The sequence below is a fragment of the Polypterus senegalus genome, chromosome 12 (assembly GCF_016835505.1).
Source record: "Polypterus senegalus isolate Bchr_013 chromosome 12, ASM1683550v1, whole genome shotgun sequence".
NCBI lineage: Eukaryota > Metazoa > Chordata > Cladistia > Polypteriformes > Polypteridae > Polypterus > Polypterus senegalus.
In genome coordinates this window covers 133,832,776-133,851,813 of record NC_053165.1, presented here as the reverse complement: position 1 = coordinate 133,851,813, position 19,038 = coordinate 133,832,776, and the positions used below count along the sequence as shown (strand labels likewise).

Sequence of the window (19,038 nt, the reverse complement as noted above, 5' to 3'; positions counted from 1 at the left end):
TGTACACACATTTACTGTATACTATTTTTCTTGCATTGTACGTATTTATTGCTGGTGGCCTGTCTATCGTAATGGCTGTAACATATGTGATATCGGAGACACTCGATATCTTTAAAATAATATTTAGGTTTTACTGTATATAAACAGTGTGTTTATATACATAATTTCAATGAATCTTACCTAATATCTAAGAGAATACAAAGGGATTATGCTGTATAACTCTGCGGGGAATATTTATAATAGTGTGGGAGAGTTTATAAGGGCTTAAAATATATAAAAATAACAATACAAACATATGGTTTCTACTTTGTGGATTTTCACCTATCGCGGGGAGTTCTGAAACGCAACCCCTGCGATCGAGGAGGGATTACTGTATATATCATGGTCATTTATTCATGATTTTTTCAAACCCACTTTTAGCATCTTGCTGACTACAGAAAAGACACACTAATTAAACGTAAAGTTTAGCATGAAGTTTTATGCCAAGAAAATTTGCAGCCTTATGGGACCCTAGAATTGCGCTTGAAGCCACAGACACACCAATTAGTTAACAGAACATTATCCTTTACTTTTTTCCTGATCTCAAATCAAACATGATAGTCAATCATTGTGGCTCTTTGCCAATTAATGACAGTGTCCGAGAAATTTTGAATCATTAAAATCTGTACATGGTGAGGTTGTCTTTAGTGTTAACACAAATATCGAGTAGACATTTAGTCACCATAGCATAATGTGCCATCTTTCATACGTTACTACAAGTGCAGTTGCCAGCATTTTTTACTTTGCAGACACGAAGCTCCCGTCACTTACCTGCTTAGATTTCAAGGTGCTGAAGTGAGCTGATGTGATGGATGGAGGTGAGTGTGGGATTAGGCAGAAGTGGGCTGTAAGCACATAATGAGAAATCCCCTGGCATTCGTACAGTAGGAAATATTACCTTGTACAGTGTTGAATAAATGATATCATTAATATTGTAGTGAATAAGTATAGAATATCATTATTAGCGAATTGAAATCCATATCTAATGTCGTACCTTTCCTGTATGGTAACACTTGGCCATCAAACCTCGCATACAATCTGAACTCCGGGCTTATCATGTGTCTTGGCCTTCAGATGTTTCACTATTTTACCATCACAAGCAACTGTCAAACAAGTAAAAGAAAAATATATAAAACGATACAAGCTGAAGTAACTGCACTCAAAGTAAAATTGAAACAGTAAACTAATTTATAATTGAAGTTTCACTGAATGCTTCAGTTTTAACACAGAGGAGTTCACAAAGTCACCAACGCTTTTCAATGAGAGTAGCTTGCTGTAGTCTGGAGATATAAGTGAAAATCATCTCCTTGAAAAATATGCATGGCAGACTTCAGCCAAATTGGTCCACAAGTTGGTTTGTGTTGACAGACAAACATGGCTATCTCAGTAGGTGCTTTTCACATTATACAGAAATGCACCTGACACTCTGTTCCTAAAAGGGTTAACAACTACTTTGAAGATCAAGGAAAAATGCTGCTTGTCAGTCTTATTAGGCCCGATACATAACTCTTATCTCAAAGCCCCTTTCTATACAAGAAATTAAACTACCAGAATAGTTTGAGAAAAACAGAATGGTTACACTGAAGAAAAAAAGGTGCAAATTTGTAAAACAAAGCAAGAAAATAATGAGAACTACCACAAAATGTTGTAAACCACTTTTATCAGGTCTCTTCTAAAGTATATATTCATATATTCAAGTTATATCGAGGTAAGGAGTACAGGCTCAGCATCCCAAAATAAGATCAATCTATCGATCATACCAGTGTCTTGAAGTGTTACCCCTTCGGCTATTTAATCAGTAAAGCTCTGCCACCGTCCACAAGTACTGAAGGCTGTTTGATATATTTTACTAATTGGATTCTTTCAAACTGTTCATTGAAGTGTACAGATTCATGTGATTCATTTCGTTGGTTTGATTCTTCAAAAGAATCCAAAGATGGTGGCAGTAAAAAAAAAAAAGTATGTTATATATTAAATTACATATTAAACAAGCTGATAAGTATGGCACTATGTATATGGCACTGTTACCGGAGAGGATATATTCAATGAGTTGAAAAATAAATTTGCTGATTATAACTCGGACTGGACTAACCTCAGTTGCCTGACTGTTGATGGAGGAAAGAACATGAGTGGCATAAAGAACGGCTTGGTTGGACAAGTGAAGCAGATGTGTAATGACAACCAAACACAACCAATATTCCTGCACTGTAATATTCACCACCAAGCTTTGTGTGCTAAATCTGTGGACATTAGCAGTGTACTGAATCCTGTGGTGAAGATGGTGAATTTAATAAGGTCACATGGGCTCAACCATAGACAGTTCAGAGACATGTTGAAAGATACTGACACAGAATCGCAAGATTTACTCTATTATACAGCAGTAAGATGGCTAAGTTGTGAGAAAGTTATGAGCAGAGTATTTGAATTAAGAAGGGAAATGGGTGACGTTCTGGAAAGTAAAGGCAAGCCACAACCATTACTATCTGATGAAGAGTGGGTATGGAAATTGGCCTTTGCTGCAGACATAACTAGTCATTTAAATTTTCTGAACCTAAAACTACAAGGAGAGAAAAATCTAGTTTCTGATCTATACACCCACCTAAAGGGCTTGAGATCTAAACTTGGAACAAGTACAGGCCAACAACTTGACGCACTTTCAGCAGTGCAAGGTCTTCATGGCTGAAGCAACAGCCGAGTTCCCCACGTCATTTGCATGCGAGATCATCAAAGACCTCCAGCTGCAGTTTCCGGAGCAGTTTTCTGACTTGGATGCAAAGGCAGAAGAAGTGAGACTGGAGGTCATTGAGTTGCAAGCAAATGACTTCCTTAGGGACAAGATCAAAGAAGGACTGGTGGGTTTTTACCAGTTTTTGCCCAAGGAAGACTTTCCTAATGTCAAAACTTTTGCATCAAGGTACCTTTCAATCTTTGGAACAACATACTTGTGTGAACAAACATTTTCAAGAATGAAAAACGTGAAGAACAATTTGAGAACAAACTTGTCTGATGATGATCTCAGGTCACTGTTGATGTTAGGGACATCAAATCTAAAGCCAGAAATGTCTGATATTTTGGCATCCAGGAAACAATTTCACCATTCCCACTAATACAGGTGTTCATGTGTAGTGTATCAATGTGTTATTAAATAATAACTGAATAAAATAATATTAAATAAATAATTAAAAACAACATCTATGTTTTGATTCTTTTTTATTTGGACCTCAAGTGTGTAGTCGGCCCCCAAACTGCTGTTTGATAGTTAATGCGGCCCTCAGGCTGAAATGTTTGGAGACCCCTGGCCTAGAGGATACGGACGCTCCTCTAAAAGCGGCGCTTTATCGCGGTGCTTCGGCATACTTAAAAGCCCAAAAGCACGTATTCATTTTTTGATTGTTTGCTTTTCTCTCTTTCTCTCTCTGACATTCTCTGCTCCTTACGCGCACTCCTTTGAAGAGGAAGATATGTTTGCATTCTTTTAATCGTGAGAAAGAACTGCCATCTCTGTCTTGTCATGGAGCACAGTTTAAACTTTTGACTAAAGGGTGTTATTTCATGTCTAGAGGGCTCTAATAATGTTAAGAGTGTGGGAGAGTTTATAAGGGCTTAAAATATATAAAAAATAACTACACAAACATGGTTTCTACTTCACGGATTTTCATCTATCGTGGGGGGTTCTGGAACGCAACCCCCGCGATCGAGGAGGGATTACTGTAATGCACAAAAAGGTCCTATGCATGCATGGAAACTGTGGGGACAAGAAGTGGATGAAACCCAGCCAAGTCCCAAATAATAAAAGTAGAAAATCTGAATTCAAACAGTGCTATTTTGAAGTATGAATCGAGAGTGCCTCCCCGATGACTCCCATTTAGCAGTTCGACCTTACCGCCGTGTGTAACCAGATAAGCAGTGATCAAAGAAAGAATGGCAGTGCATGATGTGGTGGATCACGGGCTTCTTATGCTTCTTTTCTTCTTTCTCCTTCTCCCTTTGAAAATAAGAGGCCTTAGCTTATAATGTACACAACTCTGGAACTAAACAGGAAACCCCAACTCCTAAAGGGTCAAGTGCAGTGCTTGGTGACGTCCTTGCTGAATCAGCGAGGTAACACTTCCTCAGATGCGCATACATAAACGTCAGACAAACACAACACTTACAAACACCACTGACATTTTATGTAGCCCTGCTACAAACTGAACCAATGAGAGTGCGCACGTGTGTATGCCAAGACGGCCTCGGGACAGGCACTGCCCCCTAGGACTCTGAGTTCAAGAACAGAATGGAAGTACTTTTACAAAGGAGATCTTAAACCCACCAGCTGTGCAGGAATGATGTGAGGTTTCAAACTTTGTTGTATTTTACACTCCGTCTACTTCAAATTTACAAGGAAAACTGAAACGTACTTGTACCAAAACATTGTTTTATTTGTCGCTTTTCTTTGTACAAAATCTATTGATCTCACTCATTTAACTGCCTTTTGAAAATGGGCCTTAAGATTTTACAGAAGAAAAAAAAAAAAACAAGCCCTTTTATAACCAACAATACTGTTTAACTTGGTGTAATTTTTGTTTTATTTTAAATGACTTCACTCGTCTCTCTTAGCAGGTATGGTCAATAGAAGCCAACGCAAGTGGATGAACCCTTTGCCGCTTTTGAGAAACGACCAATCCACAGTGGATCGAGCGCACTGCCATTTTGAGGTATTATTACAGTTTATTCCTTGGCGACTGCAAATGGCTTCTCCACTTCAATTTTGCCACTGTCAGCAATGATGACATCTTTCAGTGGTCTGTCTCGCCCATCGGTTTTGGTCCCTTCGATCTTCTTAACAACATCCTGCAAATCACAAGTTAAAAAAAGGGGGGGGAGGATTCAGCAACAGAAATTAAGAGTATAGAAACGTCATCTAATCCTCTTGAGGAAGGTCAGTTAATTCTACTTATATGGCACACAATCACCTCATCTGTACAAACATTTAATCAAAAGTACTAAACTGTGACGCAGGGGAACAAAGTGCTGTAGGGGTGGTGGTGGTGTGTGCAGGCCAGGCAGGGAGATGTCACTACACAGGAGAAGGCCACAGCAAAGACCAAGGGGACATTTCTGCCAACACCATTTGGATTTCCCTTTAACGAAGGGGTTGAGCTGGAGGCTTGTAATTAATGTTGTAAGTTTATAATAATATTAATAAATCTTTGCATTTATATAGCGCTTTTCTCACTACTCAAAGCGCTCAGCAATTGCAGGTTAAGGGATTTGCTCAAGGGCCCAACAGAGCAGAGTCCCTTTTGGCTTTTACGGGATTCAAACCAGCAACCTTCCAATTACCAGTGCAGATCCCCAGCCTCCTAACCTCGGACATCTCATGAAGGAATGCGCGAGAGCGCAGGTTAGGGCACCCCCCCTAATCGATTCCTTACTGGTGAGACTCTCAAAATGAAAGACCGTTATTTAAAACTCAGTTTAAAAATAAAATCTGTTAATGTGAAGACAAGATGGATCTCCTGCAGTCTTATATTCACTGATGGGTGTCATTTTTATCAATGCAGACCTGAAAATAAAAACTCCTCAAAACTGCAAATTCTACACACACTGATATACACAAACACTAGGGCTGAAAATTATTATTCGGATATAAAAAGAAAATTCTTAATCACTGACATTTGATTGTAAAAGGCCAGGCACCAAATCCAACCTCATGTTACTCCACATACACTACATATGTGGCAATACTTCTGTATTTTCTATGCATTTTGCACATCACTTACCGTAGATCCCGTTATATAAGCCGAGAATTTCGTTCTAGATTTTTGGCTTGGAGTTTGGGAGTCGGTTTATACAACGAGTATCGTTTCAGATTCAAGATTTCCAGCGCAATGCCAGTTTTGCCGATGAATACGGAAGTAAATAATGACGAAACCACAGATCCATCTTTTAGATGAAGTAACTTTGCATGCCGGTACTTTAAATTAAATAAAGAATTTATTCAAAAAAGTGTTTTAGTTGTTGATTTTATCAATAAAATTAATAAATTATCGGGAAGTTTAAAATGAAATTTTTTGTTTTGATTTACGATCAACTTCTTGCATTACGAAACGGATGCGGTCACGTGTATCGCTTAGCGATTGTAAACAAACAACCGAGAGCGTTAGTAGCGTCAGTCGGAGCCCAGATACATGTGTTTGTGGATGTCATTTCCGTCATTGCAGTGATTTACCTATATATATATATATATATATATAATTCATTAAGACCATGCAAGCAAGACACATAATTGCTAAGGAAGGAAGAGAAGGTAAAAGTAAGCGATCGCAATCGAAATGAAGATGGACATTGTGTGGAAATATCTCCTCCCTTACTGCAGCCCAAAGATGTCAAAATAAAGGGTGAGTACAGTATGAAATTGTTTCTAGAATAGAATGCCTTTTATTGTCACTATACACATCTAAAATGAGTTTAAAAGCAGCTCCTTCAGTGCAGAAAAAAGTTCTGTATAGGGCTTGTATGGTTGTTTTAGCTTTAGCATAACGCGGATCTGCGGGCCGCTTCTGCTTTCTTTCCTAGACCGACAACAATCCACGGAGAGCTTCGCTGGTCTCGCTAGGTTGTCTGGGATGTTGTGCGTGTGATGAAAAACACTCGAAACAGATGTCTGGCTCTGGACACCGACGTCTATAAGGTTCTGAATGGTGTAGCGGATGTTCGCCAAACCAATCGTGCACAAACAAGGACCAAAAAAAAAGTACAAAACAACAAAAAGTGCACTGAAAAGGAGAGCCCTGAGCGCTGCGACCATGCGTGCCGCCATGCTCCTAGCTTAATCGAAGTAGGCTTGGCACTTTTTATAACTTTTTGGTTAGCACATTAGAAAAATGATTGGTGTTTTGGTAAATTATGCACATTATATTATATATCAAAAATGCCGGCAGTCTCAAATTCTCGCCGATAAACATTATAAATATACCCGAAGAGACACTTTTAAGGAAATTTAGAAAATTTTGCTTGGAGAAGGGAGTCGGCTTAAATACCGGTCATCGGCAAATACATGTAATTTAGTAGGTAGAGAAGGGGTTCGGCTAATATACCGGGTCGGCCTGTATTTCAGGATCTACGGTATATATAAATAAAATGTATTCTTATTACAATCAGCATTTTTATCATTCTTAATTGTTAGCTTGTGTTGTTGTTTATAAAACAGCCAGATTTTTCTACCACGCTGCTCTGCTTTATGGTTGACAGGTGTACGCACACGAGATTTTAAACACTTTTCCTGATCCTCTCCAATTTGTTGTTGCATTCATCATAACAATCTAAAGCCAATTTCCCTTCCATCAAACATAATCAGAAACAACTGCCATTTTGCTTTCCTTTTAACATAAAGGCTTTACAATTCACCATTTTAAACAGCATTTTCGGCGTCAGGAAAGCAGACTTGGCTACCCTAACCGACACCTGCCTTTTGAAGGCTGTGACTCATTTCAAAGTTAAGCATTTTTCTTTAGTATTACTCAGCTGTAGTGTCATTTAATGTACTGCTTATACAGGGGATATTTCGATCGATGATATTTTGATTTATTTCAATCATTACATTTACAAAGTTTTATGAGGTGGTTCTAACTGTGCATGGCAAGAATAGGTAGGGGTCTCTTAATGAAAGGCTGTACAGCAAGGCCAACATTTTGCACTACAGAACAGCAACATGTGATCTAAAAAACTAAATTTTGTTGGACTTTTCATGGGGGAAAAAAAACTGTATTAAAAACTAAAATTTTAATATGAAACAATCCAGTGACTTATGTTTTAATATTAATGTACAGGACAACTGGGGGTGTATTTAAAAAAAAAAGTATGAAAAAATGTGACAAAATGATTAGAAGTGCACTCCAATCAAGCACCATTATTCATTAATCCATTTTTTTATTTCTTAAAGCACCGATTATAAATCATGTTGTTAAGTAATAATAATAATACTAATAATTCTTTGCATTTATATGGTGCTTTTCTCACTACTCAAAGCGCTCATAAGTATGATGCATTGGAACCACATTTTTAGGATAAGGATTCAGGCCTGAAATTAAAGATAAAATGGGAATAAAAAATGTACACTTTACACAAAGATGTTGACTCTCTTACCATTCCTTCAAGGATTTTGCCAAAGACCACATGCTTGCCATCAAGCCAAGGTGTCTGTACAGTTGTGATAAAGAACTGGGAGCCATTAGTGTCTTTGCCAGCATTTGCCATGCTCAGCCAGCCAGGTCCATAATGCTTCAGCTTGAAGTTCTCATCTGGGAAACGATCCCCATAGATGCTCTTTCCTAAGAGAGTAATAAATATGTAGACAGGTTAATCTACAGAAATGGAAGGAAAATGAAGGAGAAGTTGATAAGCTGAGCTAAAAGTCCAACTCAATTCCATCTGCACGTGTAACATTAAAAGTCCATCCTACAGTGAAACATCTCTAATAAACCACATATCAGCTCGACTTACGCCCTTCTGCAGGTTAGCTTATATTCTGTTGAGAAAAAACAGCAAAATAAAAGCTGCTGTATTTTTTTTGTCACCAGTGGTTAGGTTTAGGACTTTAGGAAGTGAAGATGAATGTTAACCGATTCCATGAAAAGCAGAGCCCCAGAAATTAAACAGGGTTCACACTTTATCATAATTGCTATTTAATTTCATTACGAATGCAACACAGTATAAATGTAATAAAAAGTTAACAGAACTTCTCAAAATAGCTGAAAATAAAAAATGCTTATTGAAAAAAAGTGTTTCTTATGCTCTTTAAAAATGTATCACAAAATGTTTTAAATTTGAAATACAGATTGCACATTTAACCCTTACAGTGCCTACAAGTAAGGACTCAAAGCAGTACCTTCAGGGTCTTTTTTGACCAAAATGATCGTCCATCTTAACCTGTAGTACCAATGATCACAACACTTAGAACAGATGACACTGAAGATGCTTTAATGAGCTCTAAGCAAACAAAGCCTCCTAAATCCAGCACAAAATCCATGAAAACTAAGCCAAAAGGGCATGACAGTGTTCAAAATTTGTAGCAGTTGTACAAAAATGCAACACTTAAAAATATTTTTTGGTTTTTTTTGTAAAATTAGGGCACTTTGATTACATTTAGAATGGTTTTACAGGGCGTAGGCAAACAAATTTCCCCTAAACCAACTTTTTGGTAATTTGGAGAAATATAGGAAAGGTATGACAAGTTAAAAGTTATGAGGTTATAACAAAACTTTTAAATCTTTTGTTTCCTGTATGGACTGTTTCTCTGTTACTGTCCAATGTAGATCTCTCAAGAACAAAACACAATTTTTAGTAATTTGAACAAATATAGGAAAAGTTATGAGGCTTCACCCAGAACGGATAAAAATATAGGATGCTTTAACTAATTTCAAACACAAAAATGGGTCAGAACTGATAAAAATATTAATATATAAGAATTAAGGATTTAAAAAACAAAAAACAGCTATGGGCTCTTAAGCAAAAGTAAACCCATAAACTGCATTACTTCTATATTCTTTCCAATTATTTTTCCCCTCACTTAACATTTGTTTCAAGGGTAAACACTGTAAAAAAAACATGAAAAACTCTGCAAACAAGGGGAGACCATTTGTCCCATGAAGCTATTTTGATCGACCCAATACCTAAATCACATTACCTCGACATTTTAAAAAGCCCACCACTATCCTAGCTACATGTCACTACAGGCTTTTTTGGTCACATGTACAGAATACAGTGAAATTCTAACTTGCATGTATGAAAACACACTTTGTATTCATAGCTGTAGAAATTTTAGGGTGTCATGTACCCAGTTTGTGCTCTTTTTTTCACTTCTACATTTTGGTTGAGAATTTCCAGATGTGTGCATTTTAGGGTGCTGTCTATTAAATTGGAGTTTCTTTACCACCTACTATGCACATTTAGGTTAATAATTTCCATGTGTTACAATCTGTCAAGCAAATGCAACACTTATTATAACTAGAAGATCTTAAAACTTGCACATGATATGCCAATTGGGCCTGCCATAAGACAGCAGGTATGTATGTGGCTTTATGAAACTGTGGCCAAATGAGACTCTTCCTAGCCACTTAATCTTGTACTCTCCAGACTTTTTATTTAAACTTATACATACAGTGCATCTGGAAAGCATTCACAGTTCATCACTTTTTCTACATTTTGTTATTTTACAGCCTTATTCCAAAATGGATTAAATTCATTTTTTTCCTCAGAATTCTACACACAACACCCCGTAATGACAATGCAAAACACGTTTACTGGAGGATTTTGCAAATTTATTAAAAATTAAAAAAACGGAGAAATCACACGTACATAAGTATTCACAACCTTTGCTCAATACTTTGTCGATGCACCTTTGGCAGCAATTACAACCTCAAGTCTTTTTGAATATGATGCCACAAGCTTGGCACACCTATCCTTGGCCAGTTTTGTCCATTCCTCTTTGCAGCACCTCTCAAGCTCCATCAGGTTGGATGGGAAGCGTCAGTGCACAGCCATTTTAAGATCTCTCCAGAGATGTTCAATCGGATTCAAGTCTGGGCTCTGGCTGGGCCACTCAAGGACATTCACAGGTTGTCCTGAAGCCACTTCTTTGATATCATGGCTGTGTGCTTAGGGTCGTTGTCCTGCTGAAAGGTAAACCATCGCCCCAGTCTGATGTCAAGAGCACTGTGGAGCAGGTTTTCATCCAGGATGTCTCTGTACATTGCTGCAGTCATCTTTCCTTAAATCTTGACTAGTCTCCCAGTTCCTGCCGCTGAAAAACATCCCCACAGCATGATGCTGCCACCACCATGCTTCACTGTAGGGATGGTATTGTCTGGTGATGAGCGGTGCCTGGTTTCCTCCAAATGTGACACCTGGCATTCACACCAAAGAGTTAATTCTTTGTCTCATCAGACCAGAGAATTTTGTTTCTCATGGTCTGAGAGTCCTTCAGGTGCCTTTTGGCAAACTCCAGGCGGGCTGCCATGTGATTTTACTAAGGAGTGGCTTCCGTCTGGCCACTCTACCATACAGACCGGATTGGTGGATTGGTGCAAAGATGGTTGTCCTTCTGGAAGGTTCTCCTCTCTCCACAGAGGACCTCTGGAGCTCCAACAGAGTGACCATCGGGTTTTTGGTCACCTCCCTGACTAAGGCCCTTCTCCCCTGATCGCTCAGTTTAGATGGCCGGCCAGCTCTAGGAAGAGTCCTGGTGGTTTCGAACTTCTTCCACTTATGGATGATGGAGGCCACTGTGCTCCTTGGGACCTTCAAAGCAGCAGTTTTTCTGTAACCTTCCCCAGATTTGTGCCTTGAGACAATCCTGTCTCGGAGGTCTACAGACAATTCCTTTGACTTGATGTTTGGTTTGTGCTCTGACATGAACTGTCTACTGTGGGACCTTATATAGACAGGTGTGTGCCTTTGCAAATCATGTCCAATCAGCTGAATTTGCCACAGGTGGACTCCAATTAAGCTGCAGAAACATCTCAAGGATGATCAGGTAAACAGGATGCACCTGAGCTCAATTTTGAGCTTCATGGTAAAGGCTGTGAATACCTTTGTACATGTGCTCTCTCAGTTGTTTTTTTTTTATTTTTAATAACTTTGCAAAAATCACAAGTAAACTTTTTTTCACATTGTCATTATGGGGTGTTGTGTGTAGAATTGTGGGGGGGAAAATTAATTTAATCCATTTTGGAATAAGGGTGTAACATAACAAAATGTGGAAAAAGTGATGCGCTGTGAATACTTTCCGGATGCACTGTAGATAAAGTATTCTATAAAAACAAAGGAAGGTGGAGGAAAAAATAAAAATAGAGCAGGCCTGGAAAAGTATGGCTAGATAGAGAATTCTGAGACATTGGCAATTATGATCAGAACATCCCTAATTCACTACATTCTTTGTTTTCATATTTCAACACCATCTAACAATACCAGTGAAAGTCTGCACTAGTAGAATATGATTGAGAGTCACCAGGTTCTCTTTTCAGGAGAATGTGTTTTATTAAATGAGCAACTGGAATGCAGTTAAATAGAAACTAGCAAAGTAACAAGAATTTGACCCTTCTGAATTGACAAAGTCCCACATGTATGACACAGTAAGTGGATGGAGGACACAGAGATTATATATAAAGAGACAATACAAACTTCATAGCATATTTCATAAACCAACCTCCTGTTCCATCTCCGCGAGTAAAGTCTCCACCTTGGATCATAAAATCTTTGATCACACGATGGAACTTGCTGCTCTTGTAGCCAAATCCTTTCTGAAGGGGGGAAAAAAGTAGAAGCTTATTTTATAAATGTGCAACAAGATATTTATATTTACTCAAATGTTTTTATAAAAGTAAACTTAAGAAAGAGATTAAACATAATCGACCACCACCAGTCTGGGACTGTTTTGAAGTAAGTGTTGCAAAATGAGGTTACAAAATTAAACATAACAAGTGAAGAGCCCAGAAACAAAACACACAGGGTAACTAGTTAATCTTTTCTAAGATACTGAGAATCTCAAATCAGAAGCATCATCTATTAAAAGATTTTTTACAGAACAGTCCGCAGTTTGGATGGAAGTGGAAAGCTTGTTCCGCCAGCTAGGACCCGAGTCTGGATTGAGACTTAATGGCACATTGAGGTGGTATCAGCGGGTGTCAATCACTAGCAGATCACAGTGGCTGAGAAGCAGCATAGCAGTCCTCCATATACATTGGTTCTTCTCTATTGACTACTCTGGAGGGGATTATCAATAATCGGAATTTAATGCAGGCTACTACAGTACAGTGAGCCAGTGGAGAGACCTAAAGAGAGGAGTGACATGCGCCCGTCTTGGCCGGCTGAACATAAAACATGCTGCTGCACTTATAATCACCTCCATCGGCTTAATATCACATTAAGGCACTCCTGCCAGTAAAGAGTTGCAGAAGTCCAGAAAACAAGGCATTCTTGTGACTCTGGTTGCAGGAGGGGGAAATCAACACTGAAATTATACTAATATTACTCTTATCAGCAAATTTGCACAGTCATTATTATAATAGATACAATCTCTACAAAGTTTTACCAAGATGCAAAACAAGAGATACTTGGCATTTCTGCAAATAAATAAATAAAATGTTCAATTGTACTCACTTCTCCTGTTGCCAGTGCTACGAAATTTTCAACGGTCTTGGGGACAGTCTTTCCAAACAGGCCAATCACAATTCTCCCAACATCTTCATCTCCAATCCTCATGTCAAAATAAACCTGAGGGGCAAAGATTAAAAAAAAAAAAAAAATTAAAGATAAAAAGCAAGCGTCCTTGAAGCTGTTTGTTGAGCTTTGTAATAAGCAAAGGGACACACTTGCTTCTAAAGTAACTGGCTGGTACGTCTCCACTGCAAATCTGCAGACTACAACAGAACCACTAAGATCATTCCTGCCTCATCTCTGTATGTGTAGACTTGGGCACATTTTCCTCCTACATCCCCATAGAGGTGCTGGTTACGTTTTTTCGAGCACTTAAATCAGCTTTGTGCAAGTTACAGCACAAGAGTGGGTGTGTGTGCCCTACAAAGGACTGGTAAACTGTCCAGGGTTGCTTCTTATCTTGCACTTAATGTTGCCAGGAATGGCTGCAGGCCCACACGACCTTTAATTGGATTAAATGAGTTTAAACATGCCATGTGAATTTAGAAATTGCATTTAAAATTTTTATCATCACAAAACTTACAGAATGTCTTTGTTAAGGGGACATTTTGACATTTAAACCCCGTGTACTGCTTCTATCACAAATTGTTACAGCGTATCGCGGTCATACACAGTATGTACTGCTGTACTCAGGGTACGGACATCTTTATATATAATACACTATCGTGGCTGATCGGTCGTCTGTCCAGGATTTTAAATCACCTGTAGCTCACAAACCTTTTGACTTATTGACCTGAAATTTGGTACACATATACTATGTGACGTCTACTATCTGCTTTCGGGGTGCTGATTGACCTCCAAAGTTATTCCTTTTTTTCTTTTATTTAATTGTAGAATCAACTCTCGGCAGCGGCCAGCAGGGCGGCCATGCGTCACATGCGTACGGGCGCCGTTCTCATCCCTACCTCTTCAGACCTTAAACCATTCTTGAGGCAGATTGAAGACTTAAGTGCCAGGTGAAGTGAAAAATGTAAGAAAACGTACTAAGTAATTGCAACACAAACACTGATTTAATCAGTTTTAACAAGAAACGATGCCGATGAAAGAAGAGAAGAAGCAGGCCACTAGGGTGGAGAAAAGAAGAGCTGCTCAGGAAGCAGCAAGCGCATCAACCTCTGAGCAAACGAATGGTAAACGTACAGAGAAAGAGGATGAAAACTAGGAATGGTCAAGTCGAATGTATTCACTGCACGTTATCATGCAATGCGTAGTTACCGGTTTCAGTATATTTCAAATTCCAGGACTTTTTAGAACTTCCAGCACCAACCAGCACAAGAATTCAGGACTACTTTACATACCAGTTGTGACTATCCACAGCAAAATGACATCAACCTAAAGAGAACATATGAACTCGAATACGTAGCCTAATTTAAATTGCTGACCGCTGACATCGAAGTCTCCAGTACTTATCTAGAGTAACAGTACAGTTATTTCTAGGCAGACCCACTAAGTTTTGAAAACAAACCTATTACTTTCTGGACAATGAATGCACCATCACACATGTGGTGTGCACAGAGCGGACTCGTGCCAGTATTTGGAGTGTGCAAGCAAAACAGAGAAAGAAATCATGTTCAAGCGCTTTAAAATAAACGAAAAAATAAAGAAACTTTACTGTGCTGGGTTGCTAGTGAACTGATACTTATCAGGTAAAAATTATCATTAAAAAAATAATTTGGGCATATAATTTATGTAGTACTGTAAATTGTGGTGTATGAAAAGTACAAGCAATACCTTGGGAAGGGTGTCCACACATACTGAAGGACTCTATAATCCCGTTATCAGGAATCAACTTCTGAAAAAAGGTTACCCACATCTTCACTGTGACTTGTATGAATAACGCAAGTGGATCACATTTAACACTTGGATGATTTCAGACGTTCACTTTTAGTCACATAAGAAGACAAAGATGGCAATATGTTAGAAGAATGATTGGCCCAACAAGAGCTCTCACTAGCGCTACTGCTGGCTAATCCACTGGCAGTTGAACATCATGAGGATGTGCTGGTCTGAGAAGATGACAGCTCTGAAATAGGTTTAAATAAATGAATAAAAGTAAAGTAAAATAACTGGCTTCCTTGCTCTTCTTCACTACTTTTTTTTCCAACATGGCCTTATATGACTCGCTCATATTCCCAATGGGAATTGTCTTCATGTAGTAACGACACCCATGATACGCTTATTTGATTTCCAGTTTTAACTTGAAATGGCTTGATTTCCAGTTTTAACTTGAAATGGCATTTTGACTGCTCTATGATATTAATTTCAAGATGTTGGTGTTTTGTTGGCAAAATATCAGATGTTTGATCTCATTATATGCGATTACTGGAACTCAATTTAATATTCTCAGTAACTTTTTATATATATATAATAATAACTTCATGGACTTTTCAAGTACTGGATTTTGGCTTGATAATGTTTCTTGACTTTCATGGTTTTCTATAACAAATATGAACCCTGTGTACCATCACATGATGCCACTAGCTCATAAAGGAAGGCTGCTGCATATCATTTTCCTTTAAGCACTGCAGAAAAATACAAACTCAAAAACAAAGTGACCAGCCATGGGATTTAAACTCTAGTTAATGAATCCACAAGGCAGCAGGACTAACCCCTGATATTCATTTAGGAAAGAATCAAATGAGTTACTTGTGTTGTTTTTAAACCTCCCGGTGTTTTGTGTATATTATGTTTTCATTTTATTTTAAACTGCCCAACCCCAGTCAAACATCTTTGTGGGGACAAAAACCAAACCAGTGACCACAAACAAATGAAAGGAAATCCTCCGTGTCTAAGAGTGCAACACCACAAACAACATGATCCTGCAGCGTCACGATGTCACTGCAGTCTTGTGTAAATAACTGCCACCATTGGGCAACCTTTCATGAAATAATAAATGGCAGTGTTTTGGCATCACCCTTTGACAGCCACTAAACAAATACATTTATCTTAATTTAAAAGCTTCTTTCTATGCGGGAACGATCCAGACCCAGTCCTAGGGCCAAAATGGGTGCACACATCCCTTGAATGAAAAGCTTTATATATATTAAAAAAAAAAAAAAAATCACATTTGACATCCAAGTATAATTATATCTGCTCTTTCTTTTAAATGTAAGTTTTCTACTGCAGGATTAGAGGTGGGCTGGCGACTATCCTGACACCAAATGGCATAACACAGGGATGCAAGCCCATCACTGGGGAGACTTGAGTCAGGTGATCAAGAACCAGGGTGGGCCTGGTGATGGCAGGGAGTAGCAATGCCAAGTGGCCAATGCCTGGCATCCTCCCTCTTCTGCTTTTTCTGTTCTTGTACCCACACTACAGTAATTTGCCCTTATCTCTACTTTTTGCACCAAAGCAAAAAATATACAAATAAACAAATACACATTTATCTTTTTAACTCTTAATTTAGCTATGGAACATCGGATGATAACATTTAGCTTGCAACTGATGAGTTGTGATGTAGTTAGTCTGAAACAGATCCACTTCCAATTTTGAATAATTCTCTACTCCCCCTCCGATTTTAGATTTCATGGCGAGTAAAAAATAAGAGCTGTGTGTGCCGTTTAAACTTGTATTCATTTATATTTGTAAGCATAAGTGAAGGGGGATTAGTGACATTGGAATGGAAGGGGTGAGGATTGGTTAAGCTTTTGAGAAGAGCCTGCTTAGGAGTCACTAAGTCGTCATCATCCACATGCCATGCTTGAGTAGTAATACTTGCTGATTGTGGCAAAGGGTTGAATGATGGTCAAGTATTTCACATGATGGTCACATATTTTACTTTTTACATTTTTGATGCTGCCTGCATATGCAACACTATGTTTGAACACGACCATGTCTTTTACAGCAGTAGGGGGAAAATTATTTTTGAACTCGGGGACCACAAGCCCACAAATCTAATAGTGAATAAACCAGACAATTCCCGACTGTTTAAAATGACCTTTTTTCCCCCCCGAAAGCATCACTGCAAAGTTATCATTTTTCTGAGATATACTCTTAGCACCTAATTCCAAACATTAGCTCTCATAAACCCTGATGTTTTTAGAATAAAACGCTGGACTCATGTTAACCTCTATTCACAGTCGCTCTCGGGGCATTGGCCCTCTTAATTCGACTCAATTAGCTCAACCCCCATTAATTTGTGGAAAGGCCAAACCATCTTAACCAGTGGCTCCTAGTGGTCAGATAGAAAACTAACATTTTTTTAAATCGTGGCAAGCTCTTCTGCAATTATGTTCGCAAAAACATAAAGGCTTTAAAAAAAAGGAAATAAATAAAAAAATGCACAGGACTGTCGTTGTACGTCCGTTTAAAAAAAAAAATCATCTGGGGACACTGGCAAATTCTTTCCATACACGACAAACCTATCATTTTACAAGGCCAATAAAACGTGACGAGAGTATTTCTATCAGTCTTTGTTGAAACCTTTGTCACTACTTATTACGCGAGTTAAGTAATGCATAATAAACAAGCAGCTCAGTTAAACGGCAATAAAAAAACATTTCCCACGTATATTGAAGAATTGCACACGATTAACTTTGAATCAGAAAATCAGAATTCGAAATGTATTAGAATATACAGGAGTGGAGTACGTCACATTGAAAATACATTTCTGACGGAGTCGTTAAATTCACAGGAACATGTGTGCTCCTTCAAAGGTTTAGCAGTCCGGCATATGTTAATAATGCCACGTCCCTTCTCACGAGGGTTTAGGACCATAAACCGCTACATCAAGGGCACGCTACCCCAACTCCCCCACTAAAGCAAATTTCATTAATCGGCGTTCATGTCTTAACGTTTCCAAATCACTATTAACAAGTAGAAGGCCATATGCAAACGAGCCAAGATAAACGCCTTAGGCTATGATTTCCATAACACTCGAAGGGTAAGATTTCTATCGTTCACAACTAAATTTTACATATTCTGCGTTTTAACCTCCCCCCGCAATTTACATTAACTATATAATACTTCTAGCCCTGATATTTATGTATATATATATTTACCTTATGTGTGACTTTCGGACCTTTCTTCTTCTCGTCAGCTACAGATCCATTGGGGAAAAGCAAAAAGATCACCGAACCGGTGATTAAAGCAATGGCAAACAACACCTTCATATTCTTCTGTAAAATCCGCAGCATGAACCAACCTAAAAAGACACACAAAAGCGCACAGTTGAACTAAACGCATTCGTTTCCGGGGAAGAAAGTCCCGCCCACCGTTTGCTTCGTCTACACCCACCGGGGCCCTAAGGACCAGCTCATTCTGAAATAAGGAGGGGAGACTGAACCGCTTCGTCGGGAAATTCTGTGCAGATTCGGTGAAGACGTTTGTGTATTTATTTAAAATGATATTTTTCAAATTTATTGAAATTGCATCAGGGTTCTTAGAACCAAAACTATTTTAAACAAAGTTATCAGCACACGAAAAACGAAAACGTCCCACTTAACGTCCGGTGGTGTGTTCACTTGTTTCAATAGTAGGTTCACAGAAGCAGATTAAATATGAATTAATTCCAAATATTTCGTAAAGATTGTATCAATAAGACAGGCGGTCCAGTCTTCCCCTTTACCTCAATTTGGTACAGACTGATCATTTTGTAAATAATACTCCACCCCTTGGCCGTGCCACGTTGCTGTAACATTATTGGCGGAACGAGTGGCCAATAGCAAGAAGAAATGTGTCCTCGATTGCGGGTTGTGATTGGCTAGGAGACCTTCTGAAAATGAGTACACTTTAATAAATAAACTACCCAAACGATCAGACGCTGTCAGCTTCAAAAGTACAAGCTACTTGAGAACA

The 19,038-nt window shown here is 38.5% G+C and overlaps 1 protein-coding gene across 1 annotated transcript; it reads right to left on the bottom strand.

The window, feature by feature from the left end:
- Window positions 1–4,439: 4,439 nt before the first annotated feature.
- Window positions 4,440–18,445, bottom strand: ppib (peptidylprolyl isomerase B (cyclophilin B)). Its single transcript, XM_039773486.1, has 5 exons — window positions 18,243–18,445; window positions 13,183–13,296; window positions 12,230–12,323; window positions 8,170–8,354; window positions 4,440–4,872 (listed from the first exon to the last, which is right to left on the bottom strand). Exons 1-5 carry the CDS (start codon window positions 18,375–18,377, stop codon window positions 4,750–4,752), a joined length of 651 nt encoding a protein of 216 aa, XP_039629420.1. The 5' UTR covers window positions 18,378–18,445; the 3' UTR covers window positions 4,440–4,749.
- Between the last annotated feature and the right edge of the window lie 593 nt (window positions 18,446–19,038).